The sequence below is a fragment of the Sturnus vulgaris genome, chromosome 27 (genome assembly GCF_052056855.1).
Source record: "Sturnus vulgaris isolate bStuVul1 chromosome 27, bStuVul1.hap1, whole genome shotgun sequence".
NCBI lineage: Eukaryota > Metazoa > Chordata > Aves > Passeriformes > Sturnidae > Sturnus > Sturnus vulgaris.
Window position 1 is genome coordinate 3,809,236 of NC_142269.1, and position 23,629 is coordinate 3,832,864.

At 64.4% G+C, this 23,629-nt stretch overlaps 3 protein-coding genes across 4 annotated transcripts; 2 read left to right on the forward strand and 1 right to left on the reverse strand.

Moving 5' to 3' along the window:
• Positions 1-20: 20 nt before the first annotated feature.
• MRPL10 (mitochondrial ribosomal protein L10) lies at positions 21-4,366 on the forward strand. The gene is made up of 5 exons (XM_088179432.1): positions 21-64; positions 794-963; positions 2,172-2,336; positions 2,950-3,094; positions 3,732-4,366. The coding sequence occupies exons 1-5, from the start codon at positions 25-27 to the stop codon at positions 3,974-3,976; spliced, it is 765 nt and encodes a 254-aa protein (XP_088035558.1). The 5' UTR covers positions 21-24; the 3' UTR covers positions 3,977-4,366.
• Positions 4,367-5,886: 1,520 nt separating this feature from the next.
• OSBPL7 (oxysterol binding protein like 7) lies at positions 5,887-13,519 on the forward strand. 2 transcript variants are annotated; one of them, XM_088179418.1, is made up of 22 exons: positions 5,887-6,092; positions 6,262-6,384; positions 6,516-6,569; positions 6,692-6,805; positions 6,886-6,996; positions 7,081-7,201; positions 7,279-7,382; positions 7,461-7,553; positions 7,649-7,778; positions 7,866-7,990; positions 8,131-8,211; positions 8,292-8,423; positions 8,898-8,988; positions 9,420-9,709; positions 10,380-10,517; positions 10,595-10,658; positions 10,782-10,860; positions 10,945-11,089; positions 11,914-12,055; positions 12,139-12,265; positions 12,346-12,468; positions 12,990-13,519. In XM_088179418.1, the coding sequence occupies exons 1-22, from the start codon at positions 6,000-6,002 to the stop codon at positions 13,096-13,098; spliced, it is 2,589 nt and encodes an 862-aa protein (XP_088035544.1). In that variant the 5' UTR covers positions 5,887-5,999; the 3' UTR covers positions 13,099-13,519. The 2 variants fall into 2 exon arrangements, with proteins under 2 accessions (XP_088035544.1, XP_088035543.1); XM_088179417.1 differs by having other exon boundaries at positions 5,888-6,092; positions 7,461-7,559.
• A 158-nt stretch (positions 13,520-13,677) lies between these two features.
• Positions 13,678-22,828, reverse strand: TBX21 (T-box transcription factor 21). The gene is made up of 6 exons (XM_014892254.2): positions 22,078-22,828; positions 15,985-16,139; positions 15,780-15,901; positions 15,516-15,674; positions 14,799-14,860; positions 13,678-14,686 (listed from the first exon to the last, which is right to left on the reverse strand). Exons 1-6 carry the CDS (start codon positions 22,497-22,499, stop codon positions 14,032-14,034), a joined length of 1,575 nt encoding a protein of 524 aa, XP_014747740.2. The 5' UTR covers positions 22,500-22,828; the 3' UTR covers positions 13,678-14,031.
• Between the last annotated feature and the right edge of the window lie 801 nt (positions 22,829-23,629).

Genomic DNA, 23,629 nt, shown 5'->3' on the forward strand with positions numbered 1-23,629 from the left:
AGCCCTTGCGCGGTCGCGGCAAAAATGGCGACGCTGGGGGGTGGCGGGACGCGATGGCGGCGGGGTGAGAGACCGGGAACGGCAATGGGAACCGGGCTGGGACGGGAACGGGAACGGGAACGGGAATGGGACAGGGGTTTGGAATGGGAATGGGAATGGGAATGGGAATGGGAATGGGAATGGGAATGGGAACGGGACTGGGACAGGAATAGGAACGGCAACGGCAATGGAAATGGGAATGACAATGGCAATGGGAATGGGGCTGGGACAGGAATGGGAGTGGAAACGGCAATGGGAACGGGTCTGGGACAGGAACAGGAATAGGAATGGGAATGGGAATGGGAACGGCAATGGGAACGGGGCTGGGACACGAATAGGAACGGGAGCGGGACTGGGATAGGAATGGGAACGGAAATGGCAATGGGAATGGAGCTGGGACAGGAACGGGAATGGGACTGGGACAGGAATGGGAATGGGACTGGGACAGGAATGGGAATGAGGCTGGGACAGGAATGGGAATGGGGCTGGGACAGGGCTTTGGAATGGGAATGAGACAAGAATGGGAACGGGAGTGGGAATGGGACTGAGACAGGAATGAGAACTGGACAGGGGGCAGGGATTGGGAACGGGAACGAGACTGGGACAGGGGCTTGGAATGGGAACGGGAGGGAGCAAAGACCGGGAACAGGAGCGGATTTGGGGCAGGGCCAGAAACCGGGACAAGGCGTGGGAGCAGGGCTGGAGCCCCGGGGAGCGCCCGGTGCCGGTGCCGGTGCTGAGCGCTGCCCCGCAGCCTGGCTGCCCGCCCTGCAGCTCCTGCGGCGCGGCTCCAAGGCGGTGACACGGCACTGGAAGGCCATGCACTTCCAGCGGCAGAAGCTGATGGCTGTCACCGAGTACCTGTCCCCCCGGCCGGCGCTGCCCCCGCGCTGCCTGCCCCGCCCCAGCACACAGGGACACCAGGTGAGGCCCGGCCCGGCCCTGCCCCGGCTCTGCGGGAACCCAGGGGGGTGGGATAGAGCCTGGCTGGAGCTCGGGGAGGATCGTCCCAGAGTGTGGAATGCCGTGGTCAGGTGGTGGTGGGTGGGTGGAAACCAGGTGAGGCCCCACATGTGGAGTCTGGAGATCCGTGGGGGATCTGGAATCTTGAGATCCATGGGATTACCTCAGGATTCATGGAATCACGTCATGGTCCATGAGAAAACCTCAAGATCCATGAGAACATGATCATGATCCATGGGGGCACCTTGAGGTCCATAGGGACACCTTGAGGTCCATGGGGACACCTCAGGATTCATGGAATCACCTCATGGTCCATGGGAGCAGCTCATGATCCATGGGATCACCTCAGGATTCATGGAACCTCCTCGTGGTCCATGAGAACGCCTTGAGGTCCATGGGAACACCTCATGATCCGTGGAACCACCTCAAAATCCACTGCATCACCTCACAGTCCTTGGGACCATATCCCACATTCCCTGTCCTGTACCCACATTCCCAGTCCCAAACCCCACATTCCCTGTCCCACATTTCACATTCCCAGTCCCACATCCCACATTCCCTGCCCCATATCCCACATTCCCAGTCTCATATCCCACATTCCCTGTCCCAAACCCCACATTCCCTGCCCCATATCCCACATTCCCATTCCCACATCCCACATTCCCATACCCGTATTCCCAGTCTCATATCCCACATTCCCAGTCCCAAACCCCATACCCACATTCCCTGTCCCATACCCACATTCCTAATCCCATATCCCACATTCCTAGTCCCAAACCCCACATCCCACATTCCCAGTCCCAGGCCCCACATTCCCAGTCCCACATCCCACATTCCCAGTCCCAGACCCCACATTCCCAGTCCCACATCCCACATTCCCAGTCCCAAACCCCACATTCCCTGTCCCATATCCCACATTCCCTGTCCCATATCCCACATTCCCTGTCCCATATCCCACATTCCCAGTCCCAAACCCCACATTCCCAGTCCCAAACCCCACATTCCCAGTCCCAAACCCCACATTCCCTGTCCCATATCCCACATTCCCTGTCCCAAACCCCGCATTCCCAGTCCCATATCCCACATTCCCAGTCCCAAACCCCATATCCCACATTCCCAGTCCCAAACCCCACATTCCCAAACCCCACATCCCACATTCCCTGTCCCAGGAGGACGGCCAGGCGCGGGTGCTGCGGCGCCAGGTGGAGGAGACGCTGCGTGGCAGCCGCATGGTGGCCGTGTGCCAGTACAACTCCATGCCCGACGAGGACGTGGCCATGTTCCGGCACTACCTGCGCAGGCACAACATCCACGTCAAGTTCGTCCTCAACGAGGTGGGGGCTGGTCCCTGCCAGGGGCTGGGGGCTGGCCGGGTGGTGCCAGGGGGATCCCGGTGGTGCCAGGGGTATCCCGGTGGTGCCAGGGGTATCCCGGTGGTGCCAGGGGGATCCCGGTGGTGTCAGGGGGATCCTGGTGGTGCCAGGGGTATCCCGGTGGTGCCAGGAGTATCCTCGTGGTGCCAGGGGTATCCCGGTGGTTCCAGGGGTATCCCGGTGGTGCCAGGGGTGTCCTGGTGGTTCCAGGGTGGTTCCAGGGGTATCCTGGTGGTTCCAGGGATGTCCCAGTAGTTCCAGGGGTGTTCCAGTGGTTCCAGGGTGGTTCCAGGGCTATCCCAGTGGTTCCAGGACTATCCCAGTGGTTCCAGGGCTTTCCCCGTGGTTCCAGGACTTTCCCAGTGGTTCCAGGGGTGTTCCAGGGATGTCCCAGTGGTTCCAGAGTTGTCCCGGTGGTCCCAGGGCTATCCTGGCAGTTTCAGGGGTATCCCAGTGATTCCAGGGGTGTTCCAGGGGATACCCTGGTGGTCCCAGGGCTATCCCAATCGTTCCAGGAGTATCCCAGGGTGGTTCCAGGGAGTATCCCGGTGCCTCATGCCGAGCTCTCTCCCAGATTGTCCGGCCGGTTCTGGCGCAGTCCAAGTTCCGGAATTTGCTGCCGCTGTTCGTGTGCCGGAACATTCTGCTGGTGAGCCCGGAGCCGCGGGCCAGGGAGATGCTGCGAGTGCTCAAGGGAGTGCCACAGGTCAACCTGCTGGGTGAGAGCACAGAGCCAGGCTCCTCCTGGGCTGGGAATGGGGAGCCGGGGCTAGGAATGGGGATCCGGGGATGGGAATGGGGACCCGGGGATGGGAATGGGCATCCGGGGCTGGGAATGGGGGCCCGGGGGTGGGAATGGGCATCCGGGGCTGGGAATGGGGGCCCGGGGGTGGGAATGGGGACCTGGGGATGGGAATGGGGAGCCGGGGGTGGGAATGGGGATCCGGGGCTGGAAATGGGGACCCGGGGCTGGGAATGGGGGCCCGGGGGTGGGAATGGGGGCCCGGGGCTGGGAATGGGGGCCCGGGGCTGGGAATGGGGGCCCGGGGCTGGGAATGGGGACCCAGGGCTCAGGAGGCTCATCCAGGGATGGGAATGGGGGCCCAGGACTGGGAATGAGGACCCGGGGCTGGGAATGGGGGCATAGGGCTTGGGAGGCTCATCCAGGACTTGGATTGAGGATCCAGGGTTGGGAATGGGGGCCCAGGGTTGGGAATGGGGGCCCAGGGCTGGGAATGAGGGTCTCCTGACAGAGCTGCATCCATGCCAGCAAGGGCTGGGCAGCCTGCAGGAGCGAGCAATCCCTTCCCAAGGGGCTCTGCTGTTCCATGCCCATCCCGAGCTTCCATTTTCCAGGAGCCTGCATCGACGACACGATCCTGAGCCGGCGGGGAGTGGAGAACTTTGCCCAGCTGCCACCCCTGGAGGTGTCCCAGGGGCAGACGGTGGCAGCCCTGTCCCTGCTGTCCTCCCAGACCTCCTCCCTGCTCCAGCGGGGTCCAGCTCACCTCACGGCACTCCTGGATGAGCACATCCGACGGCTGCGGGACACGGGGGGAGCCACGGAGCCTCCCCCGGGCCAGAGCACCGGGAATCAGTGACGCTGGAAACTGGGAACCAGTTCCTTCCCTGGCTGTGGGATACAGGGAGCCCCCCCAGATAAGGGATTGGGGGATCATGGACACAATTCCCATGGAATCAGCTCCAAAGAGGGGGGGGTCAGGGACTGGAGGTTTGCCACTGAGGGTCCTGTGGCCCCCCAGCCCTGACAGGGAGTCGTGGCCATTCCTTTGTGCTCCTTTGGGAACATCCCAGCAGCGTTCCAGCTGTGATCAGGGATCTCTGGGATCAGCCAGAGGAGGAGGAGGAGCACGGGATGGACCCTCCAGAGAAGATTTTGGGCACTCTGTGCCTTCGGAATGGGGGTGTGCTGGAACAGTGATCCCACCCGTGGGATCGCTGTCATGTCCATTAAAGCTTCTGTGTGGAGATGCCCAGGCCTCGTCTGGGATTTTGGGGAATGGGGGGAGACGGTGGGGGGAGAGGGCAAGGCTGCTCTGGGGGTCCGGGGTGGGAGAGGGAAATCCCAGGGTGGAAATGCCCCGGGACCACCTTGGAGGGGTGATCCCTGACACCCCCCTGGGTCAGTGATTCCTGGGACTGCCGTGGGGTGGTGATTCTCGGGATCCCCATGGAATGGTGATTCCCGAGATCCCCGTGGGGCGGTGATTGCCGAGACTTCCGTGATTCCTCGGGATTCCCATGGAGTGGTGATTCCCAGGATCCCGCTGTGTCGGTGATCCCTGAGACCCTCCTGAGTTGACAATCCCCAAACCACCCATGGGACGATGATCCTGAGACCCTCAGACATCCTGCGACCCCCGCGGGTCCATGATCCGATCTCCAAAACCCCCATGGAATGACCAACCCCGGGACCCCCGTGCACCGCTGCCCCTCCCGGGGGTCCCCCCACCCCTTTCCCGGGGGCTGCTCTCGGGCAGGCTCCGGTTCCGTGCCCGCTCCCGGTGCCCCGGCGGCTCCCGGCGCTGGCGGCTCCGGTCCTCCACGGAGCAGGGGGCAGAGCCGAGCGGCTCCGGACCGCCCTCCGTGTTCCGCTTCCTGCCGCCGCCGCTACCGGGCAGGATGCGCCCGGCCCCCGCTGCCCGCCCGCCGCCCGCCCAGGTGAGCACCGGGGGGATGCGACCCGGCCCGGTGAGCCCCGGTCCCCGCTGGCCCGGAGGGTGACACCGGCACGGGGACACGGCCATGGGGCTTTGGAGACCCCCGGGGGTACCGGCACAGCCCCGCTCCGGTGCGAGGGGTCGGTGCCGATCCCCGGCAGCACCTGCGGGAGAGAACCGGGAGACTCCCGGTGCCTTCCTCCCTCGGAGCTGCGGAGCCGCCGGTACCGGTGCCGGGTTATCTATGGCAGCGTGGTTGTCTGTCTGCCGGTGCCGTGGTTACCGTGGGTACGGCGGTGACCGGTGCCGTGGTTAGCGGCACGGTGGTCACCGGTACGGGGGCTTGGCCGCTGTCCCGGGATTATCCCAGGGTCCATCCTCCAGCAGCTGTCGGGATGCCCCGTCAGGACAGCGCCAGGGGGCACGGCAAGGCCAGGAAAAGCTTCCCCGTGCCTCAGTTTCCCCCTCTGGCATGGTGAAGGGCAAAGGGAACAAACGCCCTGCCGGGAGGGGTCGTGCCCTGGCTTGGGGGGTACCGGATGGAGCCGGAGTTGATCCCGGTCTTTGCACCGGTGTCACCCTCCTGGCTGTGCCACGGTTGCCCGGTGGTGCCCGGTCCGTGGGGCGGCGGGACCGGACTCTGGACCCGGACTGGGCGGTGCAGCCGAGATAGCGCTGGGAGGGTCAAAGGCTCCGGCTCACGCAGAACTTTCTGGGTGCCGGCGGCGGTGCCGTGCAGGGTCCCCCAGGAGCGGGGGACAAGGGGATCCGTGCCACCCCCTGTCCCAACCGGGGTGCAGACGCTGTCCCTGAACTCCCTGACCTGATGTCCCCTCCCCGCAGCGGCTCCCGCCGTGACGGCCGAGCTCGGATCCCCGGCCCCGCAGCCCGGACGGGAAGGGGGGCTCGGCCCGGTGCCCCCTGCCCCCTCTGCTCGCCAGCCATGGGCAGCCACGAGAAGGACCCGTCCTCTCCGAAAAGGGCCCTGTCCCGCTCCAACAGCACCGTGTCTTCCAAGCACAGCAGCGTCCAGCAGGTTGGAGGATTTGGGTCTGGGGAGCTCAGAAGGACCAGAGGGAGGTTTTGGGGGCTTCTCCTTGCTTTAGGGTGATGTCTCTGTGGGTACCAAATGTCCCTGCCTGGGGATGAGGTGGGCAGAAGCCTCTGGTGCTCAGGGACCCCCACGCTGACCCCTGTCCCCACAGGGCTCAGAGAGCTGGGAGGTGGTGGAGGAGCCCCGTGCCCGGGGCAGCCCCGGGCAGCAGCCACAGCGGCACGAGGGGTACCTGCTCAAGAAGAGGAAATGGCCCCTGAAGGGCTGGCACAAGGTAACAGGCTGAGCTGGCACCAGGAACCGTGATCCCAGCTGGTCCTGGCACGATTTGGGCAGGGTGGGCTGGCTGTAGGAGCTGCTCTCTGCACCCCCTCCCAAAAAAAAACCTTTCTCCTCCATCCCCAGCGGTACTTCGTGCTGGAAAACGGGATCCTGAAATATTCCACCACGCGCCAGGACGTGAGTGTGTGCCCAGGCTGTGGCCACGCAGCCTCCCCGAGGGCTCAGGGCTGGGACACCCCGGTGGCCTCCCTGAGAAAGGGGGGGTCTTCCCCCTGACAGGAGTCCCTGGGCCCCCCTAGGTCCTCAAGGGCAAACTGCACGGTGCCATCGATGTCCGTCAGTCCGTCATGTCCGTCAACAAGAAGGCGCAGAGGGTTGACCTGGACACGGAGGACAACATTTATCACCTCAAGGTGCCACTGAGGAGCTGGAGCCGGGATGGGACGGGGCTGGGGACGCCAGGTCGTGTCCTCTCCAACTCTCTGTCCCCTAGATCAAGACCCCGGAGTTGTTCTCCAGCTGGGTGAGCAGCCTCTGCACCCACCACCACGGCGAGCAGCTGGAGCCGTGTCCCCAGGGGGGTCCCACGGGGACCAACACGAAGGTGGGTGACAGCTGGGGGTGACAGCGCCAGGCGGGTGGCAAGTGGCTCCTGACAGCGGCTGATGCCCTCTGTGCCCTGCTGCAGGGCCAGTGGACACGGATCCTGCCCTCGGGCAGTGCCCCTGCCCTGTCCACGCTGGCCAGCTCCCGGGACAAGGTGAACGCCTGGCTGAAGGACAGCGAGGGGCTGGAGCGCTGCTCGGCCGGTGAGCGGGGCCCGAGGGGGTGTGCAGGGCCGGGTGGGTGCCCCGTGCCCCCTCGCTGACCCCTGTGCCCCTGGCAGAGCTGTCAGAGTGCCAGGCCAAGCTGCAGGAGCTGACGGGAATGCTCCAACACCTGGAGGCCCTGCACCGCATCCCCTCGGCCCCGCTCATCCCCGGCAGCCAGGTGAGGGGGACAGCCAGGTGAGGGGGGGTCCTGTGCCCCCCGCCTTCCTCGGCTGCAGCCCCCTCCTCTCCCTCACAGCCCTCGGCAGCCACGGAGAGGCCGAAGAAAGGCCGGAGGACCACCAAGATCTGGTGCACGCAGAGCTTTGCCAAGGACGACACCATCGGCAGGGTGAGGGTGAGCTGGAACATCCCCCCCCAAACTCTGCCACTGCCTGGGGCACGGAGCCCCCCCAGGTGACCCCGCTGACCCCCGTGTCCCCTCAGGTGGGTCGCCTGCACGGCTCTGTCCCCAACCTGTCCCGTTACCTGGAGTCATCGCAGAGCCAGCTGCCCTTCAGCCTCCCCCCGGAGTACACCCAGCTGCAGCGCAGCTTCTGGGTCCTGGCCCAGAAAGGTGCGATGGGGCGGGGGGGCTGAGCCTTGACGGGGGTGTCAGGGCAGGTTTTGGGGTGCTGACCCTCCCTGGCGTGTCCCCCGGCAGTGCACGGCTCGCTCAGCAGCGTGGTGGCCGCGCTGGTGGCCGAGAGGGCCCGTCTGGAGGAGATGCGGCAAGCGCTGGACCGGCAGTGCCCGGCCCCACGGCCCGGCAGCGCCGGCACCGCCGGGGTGAGGGACCACAGGGGACCTTGGGGTGCTGATCTTGGGGTCTCAGCAGGGTGCTGGGTGACCCCTGTCCCTGTCAGCCTTGTCCTGGCCGGAGGGGACCGGCCGGGGGGAGCTCAGCTCAGCCTCCCCTTTTCCCACAGCCCGCCCTGCGCCGCTTCCACTCCCTCTCCGTCTCCTCCGACACCACCCTGGACTCGTTTGCCTCGCTGCACCCGGATGAGGTCAGGGGGGTGGCATGGGGCGGGCTGGGGGTGCTGTGACCCCCTTTAGGATGGGGGCTGAGCCGGTGCTGTCCCCTCAGCCGGACTCGCTGCCCGCCAAGGGCCGGGAGCAGCAGCTCTCCAACCGCAGCATCGTCTCGCTCGCCGACTCCCACACCGAGTTCTTCGACGCCTGCGAGGTTTTCCTGTCCGCCAGCTCCTCTGAGAACGAGGTGAGGGGGCTTTGGGAGGGGCTCTGCGGGTTGGGGGGGGGTCTCTGCTTGTGGCGGACCCCTGCCACCCCTCGCTGCTCTGGGTTCATCTCTCCCCTCTCTCTTCCCCCGTCCCACCTTCATTAGTTGGCCCGGGAGCCGCTCCCCGTGTCCCCCCGAGTCCCTGGATCCCCCCCTCTCCCCGTGTCCCCCCCAGCCCCTCGCAGCCCCCTCCCTCCCCGCTCTCGGGGTCTCCGCAGTCTCTGAGCCCGGTGGCGGGGGTCGGGTGCTGTCGGTGCCCCCCCCCCCCGCCGCTGCTCCCCCTCCCCATCCCCACTCCCCAAGCCCATCCCAGGATCTCGGGGCTCATCCCACCCTTTCCGGGGGGCCCTTCCCGGTAGCGCCCCACCCACCCCCTCTATGGGGTCCCCTCTACATCCCCTCCCCATCCCCCCGGGACCCCCGAAGCCGCCGACGGTCCCTGCGCCTCCTCAGCCCTCGGAGGACGAGTCGTGCATCAGCGAGGTCGCCACCAGCGTCTGCGAGGAGGCCACGGAGCCGGGGGGACCGGGCCGTCCCCCGACAGGTACCGGGACCACCGGGGAGGGCACCGGGCAGGGAGTGGGCACCGGTGGAGGTGGCGGCAGGTGCGGGAAGGGGGAACCGAGGCGGGGGCAGCTTTGCCTCCCGATACGGGAAGGGAAAACACCGGGCGGGGGAGAACCGAGGGGAAGGGAGAGCTCCGCTCCCCGACAGCACCGGGGAGGGGAGAACCGGGGAGGAGAGGACCGGGGAAGGAAGCACCGGGACCAGGGAAGGGAGCGCTGGGAAGGGGAGCACCGAGGAGGGGAACACCGGAAAAGAGAGCACCGGGAACAGGGAGGGGAGCAGTGGGGAAGGGAGCACCGGGGAAGGGAGCACCGGGACCGGGGAGAGGCACACCGGGGAAGGGAGCACCGGGGAGGAGTTTCACCAGGAAAGGGGGACGGCTCCATCCCACCGCCCGCTGCCCGGCAGGAGCGGAGCGCCCGGCGGTGCCGGCGGAGCCGCCGCCGCTGGAGCCGCCGTTGGAGCTGCCGGGGCCGGACCCTCGGCGGAGGAGCCGCCTGCCCGCACCCCCCGCACCCTCGGGGGATGTGAGCCTGTGGGGACTCCTGAGGAGCAGCGTGGGCAAGGACCTGTCCCGCGTGGCGCTGCCCGTGCAGCTGAACGAGCCCCTGAACACCCTGCAGCGGCTCTGCGAGGAGCTGGAGTACAGCGCCCTGCTCGACAGAGCCAGCAGAGCCCGAGACCCCCGGCAGCGCCTGGTGAGGGGGGCGAGCCGGGGACACCGGCGACACGGGGGACTCGGGAAGGATTCGGGACTCGGGGGCTCGGGAAGGATTGGGGGCTCAGGGGGCTCGGGAAGAATTGGGGGACACGGGGGAACCCAAAGACGTATGGGGACAGGGAGAATTTGAGGATTTTGGGGACATGGGAGAGTTTGAGTACATAGGGAGATTGGGGGAGTTTGAGGATTTTGGGGACACAGGGGAACCCAAGGACAGGTGGGGACAGGGAGAATTTGAGGATTTGAGTACATAGGGAGATTGTGGGAGTTTGAGGATTTTGGGACACAGGGGAACCCAAGGACAGGTGGGGACAGGGAGAATTTGAGGATTTTGAGGAAATCGGAGGAGTTTGAGGATTTAAGGACCTGTGTGACAAGGGGGAGCCCGAGGTCATGGGGGGACAGGGAGAATTTGAGAGTTTTAGGGACATGGGGGAGCCTGAGGACGGGTGAGGACAGCGAGAATTTGAGAATTTAGGGGACATGGGGGAGCTCTAGGTCGTGTGGGGACAGGAACAATTTGAAGATTTAGTGACCTCAGAGTCGCTTGAGGACACGTGGCTCTCCTGGGACTCATGGGACTGGGGGAGGACACTCGTGTGCCCATCCCGGGCGTGGTGACAGCAGTGTGGTGGCCGTGGGGACAGGTGTACGTGGCCGCCTTCGCCGTGTCCGCCTACGCCTCCACCTATTACCGGGCGGGCAGCAAACCCTTCAACCCCGTGCTGGGCGAGACCTACGAGTGCGTGCGGCCCGACCGCGGCTTCCGCTTCATCAGCGAGCAGGTGGGCACTGGGGAGGGCCCTGGGGGCGTGTCCCGGAGCTGGACGGGGCGCTGGCATGTCCCTCCTTGTCCCCTCAGGTGTCCCATCACCCTCCCATCTCCGCCTGCCACGCTGAGTCCGACAATTTTGTCTTCTGGCAAGGTGAGTGCTCAGGAGGGTGTTGGGTGTCGGGAGGGTCCTCCCAAATGAGGGGGGCTGGGAGGGTCTCACCTCCTCCTCCTCCTCCTCTTCCTCTTCCTCCTCTTCCTCCTCCTGCACCTCCAGACATGAGGTGGAAGAACAAATTCTGGGGCAAATCCCTGGAGATCGTCCCCGTGGGCACCGTCAATGTCCAGTTGCCCAGGTGAGACCTCAGCACCGCCCATCCCCTCTCCCGTGCCCGCCCCGTGCCCTCCGTGCCCACCCACGAGCTCGGGGGTGCCCGCAGGACCGGGGACCACTACGAGTGGAACAAGGTGACCACGTGCATCCACAACGTGCTGAGCGGGCCCCGCTGGATCGAGCACTACGGGGAGGTGCTGATCCGGAACACCCGCGACGCCTCCTACCACTGCAAGCTCACCTTCTGCAAGGTGTGCCCGCCCTGCCCTGCCCCGCCCCGCCCCGCCCCGCCCCTTAGTGCCCAGACCCCACCCCTCAGTGCCCAGACCCCACCCCTCAGTGCCCAGGCCCCACCCCTTAGTGCCCAGACCCCGCCCCTTAGTGCCCTGACCCCACCCCTTAGTTCCCAGACTCCACCCCTTATTGCCCAGACCCCACCCTTTATTGCCCAGGCCCCACCCTTTATTGCCCAGGCCCCACCCCTTAGTGCCCAGGCTCCGCCCACCCACTGTCCCCACCCCTCTGCATTATCACTGGCCCCGCCCCCTCAGGTGTGGCCCCGCCCTATCACGGATTGGTAATTAAACACTGTGTTGTTGCCCCGCCCCTTGTCTGGCCCCACCCCTCATTTATGGCTCCACCCCTTCCCAATAGCCCCACCCTTTTCCCAGTGGCCCCACCCACTTAGTGCCCCACCCCATCCCAATTTTGTCACTCCTGGCCCCACCCTTTCCCAGTGGCCACGCCTTTTTCCAATGAACCCACCCCATAATAGCCACACTCTTTTCCTAGTAGCCACATCCTTTTTCCAGTAGCCACACCCTTTTCCCAATAGCCCCATCTTTTTCCAATAGCCCCATCCTATCATAGCCACACCCTTTTCCCAGTAGCCCCACCCTTTTCCAATGGCCCCACCCTTCCATGATGACCACACCCTACCATAGCCACACCCTCTCCCAATAGCCCCACCCCTTTCCCAGCAGCCCCACCCTTTCCCACTGACCCCACCCCACCCTCCCGGCCCCGCCCTTCCCCCCCCCCCCGGCCACCACCGCTGAGGTCCCGGTGGCCACAGGCTCGGTACTGGGGCGCGGGGGCCAACGAGGTGCAGGGGGCCGTGCTGAGCCGCAGCGGGACGGCCGTGGAGCGCCTGGCCGGCAAATGGCACGAGGGGCTACACCGCGGGCCCACCCCGGGCCAGTGCGTCTGGAAAGCCAGTAAGGAGCTGGGGGGAGACCACCCTGAGGGGGTTACCCCACCTTGGGGAGGGGTCTCTCACTGTTTTCCCCTCCCCGCGCAGACCCCATGCCCCGTGACCACGAGAGGAATTACGGCTTCACGCAGTTCGCGCTGGAGCTGAACGAGCTCACGCCGGAGCTCCGCAGGGTCCTGCCCTCCACGGACACTCGCCTGCGGCCGGACCAGCGGTCAGCACAGCCCCTGCGCTGTGGGGTGGGGTGGGCTAAAGCTGGCCAGGTGCTCACAGCCAGGTGCTGTGTCCCCACAGGTACCTGGAGGAGGGGAACGTGCCGGCGGCCGAGGCGCAGAAGCGCCAGATCGAGCAGCTCCAGCGGGACCGGCGTCGGGTCATGGAGGAGAACAACATCACCCACCAAGCTCGGTTCTTCAGGTCTGGGGGGGCTGCCGGGGCTGGGGGAGCCGTGGAGAGGGGGGATTTGGGGGGCTTGTGGAGCGGGGAGAGCTTCTGGGGGTGCTGAGGGCACCCCATGGCTCAGGGGGTGTGGGGGTCTCAGGGAATGGAGAAACTCCCTGGAAGTCTTGGGGGACATCCCATGGCTCAGGGGGAATGGAGGGGTTTTAAGGGAATGGGGAGACCCCCTGGGAATCTTGGGGACACCCCATGGCTCAGGGGGATGTGGGGCTCTCAGGGAATGGGGAAACCCTTCCATGGGAGTCCTGAGGGCACCCCAAGGCTCAAGGGGATGTGGGGCTCAAAGGAAATGGAGAAACTCCCCCATGGGAGTCCTGAGGCCACTCCATGGTCACTCCAGGGATTTGTGGGGGATTTTAGGGAATGGCGAGACCCTGTGCAGACCTCGTGGTTCAGAGGAGCGTGGGGTTCTCAGGGAATGGGAAAACCCCCCTGAAAATCCCATCCATGCCTCCCCCCATCCCCATCCCCATCCCCAGGCGTCTGACGGATGCCAATGGCAAGGAGTCCTGGGTCACCAACAACACCTACTGGAAGCTGCGCCTGGACCCCGGCTTTGCCCACCTGGACAGCGCCGTGCTCTGGTAGCCACCCCCAAAACGGGGGGGCTTCTGAGCCCCCCCAGCTCCTCACAGCAGTGCCCAGCAGCGGGGCTGGTCCCCCCAGCACTTGGGGGTGCAGAATCCCACCCCACTCACTCCCCCCCCCCCCGCCCCACATTTCCGAGCCATTTTGCCGGTGTTTCCATAAAACTGTGATATAAAAATGGGAGGGGGGCACTGGCAATGCCTCCCCCATCCCCGCCCCAGGGCAGAGCCTTGGGGGCAGCTGAGGCACTTTGGGGCAGGGGCTGGCAGTGCCCCCCTGCCCTGGGGGCACACGATGATAAAGGGGAGGGGGTTCAGGGAGGTCGCAGGGTGCCCGCGGGCGGGAAGACCCCACTGCTCCACCCCCCCCCCCTTCCCCAAAATTGTGCACAGGGGCTGCTCTAATAAAGGCTGTGAAGAGTTGGGGTGTGCTGAGAGATTCCTTCTCCCCCTCCCATCACCACCCCGGGGTGGGGTGGGGGGGCTCAGGACCCCCTTCCCAAATCAGGATGGGGATACAGGAGTCCCCCGTGCCTCAGTTTCCCTCCCCACACGCCCAGCACTGACCAGAGCCGTGTCCCACGGTGTCCCCATTTTATTGCGATATGCTGCAGCCCCCCCCCGCCCCACACCGGGCATGGAGGGGGCTCAATAAATACTTCAGCATTAACCCCCCTCCCTTAAAAACCACCAACACCCCCCCAAAAAAAACCCCTCACCACCATCCATCCCCCTCCTCCCATCCCCTCCCCGCTCGCCCCCGTGGCCCCACCGGGGTGGCACCGGGAGCTGATTGTCAGGCTGAGCCCCCCACTCTTCTCAAGTGTTAAATACCGAACGGGGGGGTTCACACAGGACCCATTTTCACCCAGATTTGGGGTGCCCGGGGAGGGTCTGACCCCTCTTTTTCCCCCCTACCCCCCAGCGGTGTGACTCAGTTGCCATAGTAGCCATAGTAGCCCCCGTCGGTGACCGGGTCCTTGTCGTAGAGGTCGCCGTTGCGGGGCGGGGGGGAGCTCTCGGTGCTGGAGGGGTACGGGGACACTCTCCTCCTTTTGCACTCGTAAAGCCCCGAGTCCGACGAGTCCCCCGAGGCCACAACAGCGGGGGGCTCGGTAGCCCAACCCTCCACCTCCTTCCCTTTCTCCTCACGGGGCTCCCGGTACCAGCCCAGAGCCGCTGCACCCCCCTTAGGACCGTACTGCCCGGGGCTCCAGCCCCCCGAAGTCACCCCGAAACCCCCCGGCCCTTCGGGGTAATAGGGCAGGGGCGGGTGTGGGGTTGGGGGCAGCGCGAAGGGTTTCACCCCATAGGGCATCAATTTGCCCCCTCCGTAGCCCCCATCGTAGCCCCCGTACTCCAGAGCTCCGGGGGCCGGCGGCTGCTGCGGGGGGAAATACCAGTGGGGCGGATCTTTGGGGGGCAGGGGCAGCGCAGCCCCCCGGTCCCCCCCGAAAAAGCGGCCCGGGGGCAGCGGGTACTGCTCGGGCAGGAAGGGTTGGAAGCGAGGGGCTGGCAGGAGCTGCTGGCACCCGGCGGCCTCGGGCGGGGATGGGGTGAGGCGATCACTCTCCGAGGCCGTGTACATCCTGGGAAAGGGGGAAAGAACGCGATTTTGGGTTTTTTGTTTTTTTTTTTTTGGCGGGGGGAGGTTCCTCCTGCCAGATGAGGCCGGGAGGAAGGGGTGGGGGTGGCACTCACGAGTCAAAGTTGTCCCGGAATCCTTTGGCGAAGGGGTTGTGGTCGATCTTCAGCTGGGTGATCTGGGGGGGGGGGGATGTGGGGATGGGGGGCGCTGCTGGCGGCTTGTCCCCCCTCCGGGATGTCCCCTCCATGTCCCTTCCCCCCCCCCCATCCCACCAGAATCCCACCCCGTGCCAGGGCAGGGCGGGGCTGAGGGATTCGGGAAGGGGGGTACTGGGATGTGTGGGAATCCAAGGGGAGGATGAAGGGGTCCAGGAGGAGTCTCTGGAAGTTCGGGGGGATACTGGGGGCACTGGGAGGCCCCTGGGATGCTGAGGGGATGTGTGGGACGGTTCTGGGAGGGATAGCGGGATGCTGAAGGGATCCAAGGGGGTGCTTCTGGAAGTTTGGGCGGCACTGGGATGCTGAAGGGACGCAAGGGGAGACCCTGGGATGCTGAGGGGATGCAGCCAGGGTCTCAGGGATGCTGCAGACGGGGACGGCCTGGGGGGAGGCCAGAGGGGTTTTCCTGAAGCTGAAGACACCTTAGAGCGTGCTTAAGGGAATTAATGGGGCTGCTCTGAGGAGAGTTTGGGTTGCTGTGATGACCCATCACTGTTTTCTGGGAGGATGCCGGAGGATTGCTGGAGATTTTTGTGCTGTTGGGGGATTTTTTATTTTTTTTGGGGGGGGTAGGGTGGGTGAGCCATGCTCGGGACGGGATCTCGTACTCACGTCGGCGTTCTGGTAGGCGGTGACGGCGATGAACTGGGTCTCGGGGAAGGCGAAGGTGTGGGTGTGCGGGCAGGGGTACCCGTCCTCCCCCTCGCCCTCCTTCACCTCCGTGACGTGCAGCCGCGGCTGGTACTTGTGCAGCGACTGCAGCACGATCATCTGAGGGTGGGGGAAGAAAAAAAAAGGAGAAAAAGAAAAGGGGGCAGCGAGAAATCAAGGAGAGGCTCACAGGGATCTAGCACATCGACGGGACCCTGCCCTCACCTGTCCGACGTTGTTGGAGGCCCCCTTGTTGTTGGTGAGCTTCAGCTTCCCGAAGGAAACCTCCTGCCGCATCCAGTGCGCGCCCGTGTTGGGAGAGTCGGGGTGCAGGTACAGGCGGTTCCCTGGGGAGGGGACAGAGGGGACAGCGTCACCGCCACCCCGCCGGCACCACGAGGGTGAGGAAAAGCCATGAAAAGCCCCGTACCTGGCATGTTGCCCTCGGCTTTCCCGCACTGCACCCATTTTCCACCCTGGTAGCGCCAGTGGTGTTGGTCCACCAGCACCACGTCCACGCAGACGCTGTAGTGAGCCACGGGGTTGAGCCCCGACAGGTTGAAGCTGAGGAAGGGGAACATGCGCCTGGGGAGGGGACAGAGGCACAGACATTGTCACAACCCCCCGCCCCTCTCGGCCCTCGGCGGAGATTTGGGTGGAGGGGTGATGATGGTGATGATGATGATGATGGTGATGATGATGGGGAAACTGAGGCAGCGCGGTGCCCACCCCCTCCCCTGCGCCCGGCTGGGTGCCCGTGAGGAGCTGAGTGACCCCGGCAGCTGGGGGGATGCTGTCGGGGCCGATCCCCCCCTCCCCTCCCCTCCTCGGTATCTTCCTCCCCCTCCCCAAGCACCTTCCGGATCGGAAACCAACACCGCTGCTATTTCGGGCTGGGCGCCAGGCTGCGCCAAGGGCAGGAAGGGGACACGGTGGGACAGGGGGGGACCACAGGGTGGCAGCTGCCATCCCCCCCCCCACCCACCCATCTCCTCCCGGGGGGCTGCAGCCCGCGTTTCCCACAAAAATCCCGTCCCCTCAAATCGCAGAGCTGGGTTGGGAAATCTCTGCCGGCCGCTCTGTCCCATCGCTGACCACTCGCCCTCCAGTAGCCCCCCAGTAGCCCCCAGTGGCTCAGGAGCCTCCGGCCGTGGCTACGGGCACCGGTTCAGTCCCCACGTGGTTCTCCAGCCATGGAATTTTGGCAATTTTTGGAACCGCCGTGGCCGGAGCTGGACAGCAGAGTGTCCCCCCCCGCCAGCCCGTTAATGTCACCCCCAGGGGGAAATCACCACCGGACACCCCCCAAACCCGCACGGGGCATCTCCCACACCGCCGGAATATTCATCCCCAATTCCCGAGGGGAAAAGGGAGGGTCCGGGAGCTCACGGAGCTCCGGGAGCCCGGAGGGAGCGGGGTGGGGGGCGGGATCGGCCCTGGCCCCCGCAGGAAACGGGGCTCGGGCAGCACCGGGCAAAGAGCAGTGGAAAGAAAAGTCAGCGGGTGGCGGCTGACTCAAAATTGCCCTTGCGAGAGAGTGGGGAATAGAAAAAGAAAGAGAAAAAAAAAAAAGATGGAAAAAATAGAAAGAGAAAGAAAGAAAAAAAAAAACGAGAAGAAAAGAATAAAAAATAGAAAAAGAAAAGTGAATAAAACGAAGAACGAAGATTAAGAAAACGAAGATTAAGAAAAAGAATGGGGGGGGAAGGAAGAGATAAGAAAAGAAGAAGAAAATAGAGAGAAAAAGAAAAAGAAGAAAAAATAAGAGAGAAGAGAAAGAAGGAAAAAAGAAGAGGAAAACTGAAGAAGAATCACGAGGAGAAGAGGAAGAGGGAGAAGATAAAGAAGACTAAAACCAAGAATCTAAAAACAGTAAGAAGAAGAATAAGAAGAAGATAAAGAAAAAAGATAAATTAAAAGACAAAGATTAAAAGAGAAAGCAGCGGCCGTGGTGAGGAGCTGCACGTGCTCCTCGCCTTCGGGACCGACGCTGGCCCTGAGCATCCCGGGGTCCCCCCGACCCCATTTTCCCCTTTGTGTCCCCAAAAGGCTCCGTCCCTTGGGGCTCACGTCTCCTCTGGAGCGCGGAAAGCGGAGTTCCAGCTGATAAAAAAACTTCAGCCACATAAAAAACCACCCGGGTACCACCGGAGCCCTGAGCCGAAATAATCGGGCCGAGTTCCCAGCGCTGCTGCTGCTGCACCAGCCCGAGCTGCTGCAAGGAGCAGAGATGAAGAAAACAGCTTTTTTGGGGCTGTTCGGTTTATAATTTTTTTTTTTTTTTTTCGCTCTTTTTGCGCCTTCCCCGGCTCTGCCAGCGGAGCAGCCGGCGAAGCTCGGAGCTCAAACGCTGCTCTGCTGCCGTGGGGAAACCGCACGGGCCCGGCCGGGCACGGCAGGGTGGGGGCAAGACCCGAAACCGCGCTCGCCTCGCCTTTATTTTTAAATCCCCCGGTGCTCGAACTCCGGCTCGGGCAGAACTCGGCGCACCGGGGTTCGGTCATTGCGGTTTGGGAGGTGCCCACCCCCAAAGAATAAAAACTAAAAAAAAAAAAAAAAAAAAAATAAAGAAGGGTGGGCACCGCTGGTTTCAGGCTTTGAGGGTTTTGTTTTGTCCTTGTGTGAACCCCTCGGTTCGGGGCGTCGCGGGGACACCGAGGGGACAGCTGGTGACAGTGTGGTGGTGGTGGGGACAGGGAGCAGGGTGGGCCCAGGGGAGGTGCAGGAGCTCAGAGCCCCCCTCCCCCAGGCAGCAGAGGCTCGGCCGCCCCCCGCCCCCGGCAGGCACGGGGGGGCTGCGGCTTCCTGAGCCTCCTCCTCCTCCTCCTCCTCCTCCTCCTCCCCCCACGGCGACAGCGCGGGGACCGCAGGAGCCACCACGGGTGTGTGGGACATGTCCCAGCCCCCCTGCAAGGCACAGGTGTAGGGCTGGGTGACATTGTGTGGTGGCACCACAAGGGTGGCATGGTGTGGTGGCACTGCAATTCATGGCACGGTGACATGGCACGGTGACATGGCGTGGTGACAGAGCAATGCATGGAACGGTGACATGCATGGTGACACATCAATGCCTGGCACGGTGACATGGCACGGTGACATGCATGGTGACACATCAATGCGTGGCACAGTGGCACAGCAATGGACAGTATGGTGACATGGCATGGTGACATGGAAAGGTGACACATCAATGCGTGGCACGGTGACATGGCATGGTGACACACCAATTAATGGCACCGTGACATGGCATGGTGACACATCAATGCCTGGCACGGTGACATGGCACAGTGACATGGCATGGTGACACATCAATACATGGCACGGTGACACGGAACACCCGCTGGACACGGGTGACACGGCAATGCCCACCATGGTGCCACAGCACGGTGGCACAGCGGGACGAGTCCCGGTGACACGGCACAGCTGTTGTGGCACCGCACATCTGCACAGCACATCTGCACTGCCCGCTGAGGGTGACAGGGCACAGCTGAATGTCACGGTGACAAGTGACAACATGGCCGCACCAGCCCTGCCGAGCTGCCGGCCGGGCACTGAGTGTCCCCAAAGCCACTGCCAGCCCCGAGTGTCCCCAAAAGGCGCTGCCAGCTCTGGTGTCCCTCTTCATTCACGGCCACCCCTCAAATCAAAGCCACCCGTGGTGTTTGTGTCCCCAAAGCCACCCCCAGCGTCCTCCCCGAAGGAAAAGCCGTGCCTTGTGTCCCCAAACTCAGAGAGAGCCCCTGAACCCCGAAAAGGCAGCGCTGAGTCACCCCCAAGGGCAAGGACAGCCCTTATGTGTCCCCAAATGACAGGGACAGCCCCTTGTGCCCACTCGAAATGCAAATCCAGCCCCTCGTGTAACCCCAAAAAGCAGATCCAGCCCTCTGTGTAACCCCAAAATTTTTTTTTTGTGTAACCCTAAAAGGCAGGGCCACCCCCTGAGCACCCCCGAAATGCAAAGACAAGCCCTGTGTCACCCCAAAAGACAGGGCCAGCCCCTGAGCACCCCTAAAACGCAAAGCCAGGCCCTGTATCACCCCAAAAGGTCCCTGAGCACCCCCAAATTGCAGAGCCAGCCCCGACCCCGCCGCAGAACCCCACGGCAGGAATTCCCCGTGCCCGTGGGTGCCGGCGAGTCCTCGGGGTTTTCCAAAAATCCTTCCCTGCCGAACCCCGAGAGGCGCGGGGGACCGAGGGGGGGACGGGGACAGGAGTGGGAAACCGGCAGGAAATGGTCTGGACTGGGATGGGATGGCTCGGGACACTGGGACAGCAGCAAAAGTGTCACCAAGGTAAATCCCAGTGCCTGGCCAGCTTCACCCCAGTGCCACCATGTCCCCTCCAAAAACCTCGACCCCTCCTCGGGGGTCCTCGGGGGGGCTGCACCCCATCAGTGCTGAGGAACCAGCGGGATCCAGAGGCAGCAGCGGGATGGGATCGTGTCCCCTCGCCCTGCCCCAGAGCCCCCCCAGCCTGGCAGGTCCCTGCTTTGGGGTTCAGGTGCCCCTCGGGTCCCCGTTTGGGGTTCACGTCCCCCCTTCGAGCGCCGCTCTGGGTTTTTTTTTTTTCCTGTGTCTGAGCAGCGCTGCAGCCCGGCCCTGCAAGGCGAGGGCTGCAAAAAAAAAAAAAAAAAAGAGCAGCTCAGGGTAGGGGGAAACGGATGTTTTGTGGCTCGGAGTTTGAGGTTCTCCACGGGCTTGGGCTTGTCTTGAGCCCCCCCTTGCACAGAACGAGCCCCCCGAGCTCACAGCCCCTCGGTCGTGGGGGATGGAGTTGGGAAAAAATCCCCAAAACCGCCTGGTTTTAGGCTGGGTGATGAAAGCAGAGGTGCAGCAGCAGGGCAAGGTGGGGACGGGATTTTGGGGCCACTGCAATTTCCAGACCCTCAACACCAGATCCTGACGCAGCAGGGGAGAACATTCCCCCAGCTGGGAAAGAGAGGAGAAAAAGGGGAGAGGAAAAAAAAAAAAATAAAATCTGAATTTCAGCACATTCCTGCAAGGCCTGAAGGGTGACGGGTAACAAACAACAATTTGGGGTGCCTGCCACCCCCTGGGTGACACTTGGGGACGTGTCACCGCATCCGTGCTGGTTGGCTCGGAGCATCCCCGAGCGCAGCCGGGGGAGCGGGGCCGGGCACGGCCGTGGCAAACCAAGCGGCCTTAACGTGTTTAGACTTCCAACACATTAAACAGGTTGGGCTCAGCATCGAAGTGACACCGAGCGAGCCCGGGGACAGCCCCGGCGCTGGCTGGGCAGAAAGAGACCCCCTGGGCTCGGGGATGGGGCTGGGCAGGGGGGGCAGAGCGGCAGGAGGGGTTGGGGAGGGGTCTGTGCCAGCTGCTGTGGGCACAGCGGGGGGGATGCAGCCCTGGTTTTCCCCTTGGCACGGGGATTTTTGGGAAACCTTCGGGATGAGCTGAGCTCTGTGTCCGGCCCTGCCGTGATCCCATTGAGACCCCCCCACCCTCTCCCCACAAAGCTCAGCCCCCAAGGTCTGGTTCCCCTCATCTTCATCAGCCCAAAGTGGGGCTGAAGGACGGGTTTAACATTTTGGGCTCCCTTTGCCTCAAGTCGTGGCGGCTCCACGGTCCCACAGGGTCTGTATGGCACTCAGACCACCCCCCCCCAAATTTGTGTTTTGGCAAACCCCCCAAAAATCGCCCAGTCCTGGGATCCTGCAGCCCAGACCGGAGGCAGCACGGAGGGGACAGCGAGCTCCCGGCTGTGGCGTCACCGAGGGCGTTTTTGGCAGCCAAGATGTGGCCAAAACTGGTCACACACTGGGCAGCCGAGCTCTGCCCGCCCCACAGAGCAGCTGGGGGGGGTCCCACCCCACAGAGGGGACAGGGACAGGGAGTGTCACCCACCCTCCCACGGCGCTGTGGGGTGGCAGCAGCTCCTCACCACTTGTTGCAGCGCCGAGCTCCGGATCCGGCCCGTGGGTTGAGGCCGGATCAAAGCTCCCTGCAAGGCCCCTGGCAGCGACAGCACCTCTGCCACCTTCCTGACACCCCTGTCCCTCCCTGGTACAGGTGGGGACACCCCCAGACCCTTTTTATCCTTCCCACAAGCCTCAACTCCCCAGGGAAACAACACCAAGCGACGTCTGGGATGATTTGCCTCCCCCTCCCAGGCTTTTCTTGAAACCCAAGGGGGGGATGGGGGTCCACAAACACCTCCCACCCTTTGGAGGAGACGAGGCAGGACCCCCTCAGTCCCCCTCGGTCTGTCCCACCCCCCTCACTGCCGGTGTCCCCACCCCCGCACCCCCCGCCACCCCCGTGCGGGTCCCGGTGGCGCTGCCGGTCTCTGTCGCGGTGCCCCTGTCCCCGTCCCCCCGGTGCTCTCAGGTTCCCCTCGGTGTCCCCACTTTGTCCCCTCCGCTTCCCTGTCCCCGCCGATCCTCTGTCCCGGTGCGCTCCAGTCCATCCCAGTCCCTCCCAGTATCCCAGTCCCGGTTCCCCCCGGTGCTCCTCGGCTCTCCGGTCCTCCCTTAGATCCCTCCCCGGTCCCCCCGGCTCACCTGCCCTGTTTGGTGATGATCATCTCGGTCTGGTGCTTGTGGAACTTGGCCCAGAGCTGGTAATTGTTGAGCATCACCTGCACCTTCCCGGCCGCCCGGTACCCGGGCAGGGCACAGAGCGGGGGGCACAGCGGAGCCCCCCCGCCTCCAAAACCTCCCTCGGCACCGGCATAACCTTCCACCGGAGCGGCGGGAGGCGGCGGTGCCCGGTACGGAGGGCACGGACCCAAGAACCGGCCACCAAAACCCCCGGGAGCTCCGTAAGGGAGAGGGGGGGCTCCCGGTTCCGGTCCTCCCCCGTCACCGAAAAAAGCAGCGGCGGCGTCCCGGGGTCCCGGTGGTTCCTTGGCGAAGCTGGCGGCGGTGCTGAGCATGGGGGCGACGGGCCGGGGGGCTCCGGTGCCCGGCTCCAGCGCGCCCATGGACGGGCGGGGGGCACCGGCCCCGCTCAGCCGCTCATGGGGGTCCCCGGGACAGCCCCCAAGGGGGTCAGCGCTGCCCGCTTGGCCGAGCTCCCACCGCCCCCTCCATGCCCGGTGGTCCCGGGTTGGGTCTCCAAGAGGTGACGAGCCGGGGACAACCAAGAGGGAGCGAGGAGAAAAAAAAAAAAAAAAAAAACAAAAAAACCAAAAAACCCGACCCAGCAAAAAATACCCTAAAAAAGCCGGAAAAACCCAAAAAGTGCCGTGAGTGGGGTGCTGTGCGCTGCCGGTGCCGGTGCCCTCACACGCTCCACCTGCCCATCCCCGTGGCCCCGCGCTTCTTATCCAAAGAAGCGGCTCGGCACGGCAGCTCCGCCCCAAAATCCCACCCCCGCTGGGGCGGCCCCGAAGCGGGGCGGGCCGGGGGCGGGTCGGGGGCCACGCGGGGACCGCGACACGCGGGGAGAGAGGGGACGGGGCTGGCGACACGTGGAGGGGACGTGGGGCACGGGAGGGAGGAGATGGGGGATACGGGAGGGGACAAGGGACAGCGTGGGGACGGAGTGACAAAGTGGGGGGGGCCACGCTCCTGCTCGTGCTTTGGGGCTCTGGGGGGACGCAGGGAAGGGATCATTGGTGTCCTCCCCTACTCCGGTGTCACTGCAGGGGTGACACGCCTGAGGGGTTGGTCCCTTCCCCTTCTGCTGTTTTTGGGGTGGTCTGAGATTCCCCACGAAGCTCAGCCACCCCGTGCCCACCCCGAGGCCAGGCCTTCCCGGCACCTGTCCTTGACCCCGCTGTGCCTGGGGAAGTCCCGGTGTCCCCTGGAGCCACCACCGAGGCATTTGGCTCTGCCCCGGCCGCTTCCCTTGGCGCACTCCCAGCTCGGCTCCCGTCAATACTTTCCATTCCCAGTGGGGCAGCGCCGCACTGGGGGAGGGTGCGGGGGGTGGCTCGGTGACCCCCCGACCGCTCCCACAGCGCACGGAAGGACGGGTGGCACTGTCGCTGTCCCCCCTTCCGGCAGCCGGGCTCCTTCCCCACACCTGCGGGACCCCTCTGGAGCTGCGGTGGGGAAGGAGGAAAAGGGGGGGACCCACAGCTGAGCCCCCCCTGGGTCAGCGGGGATG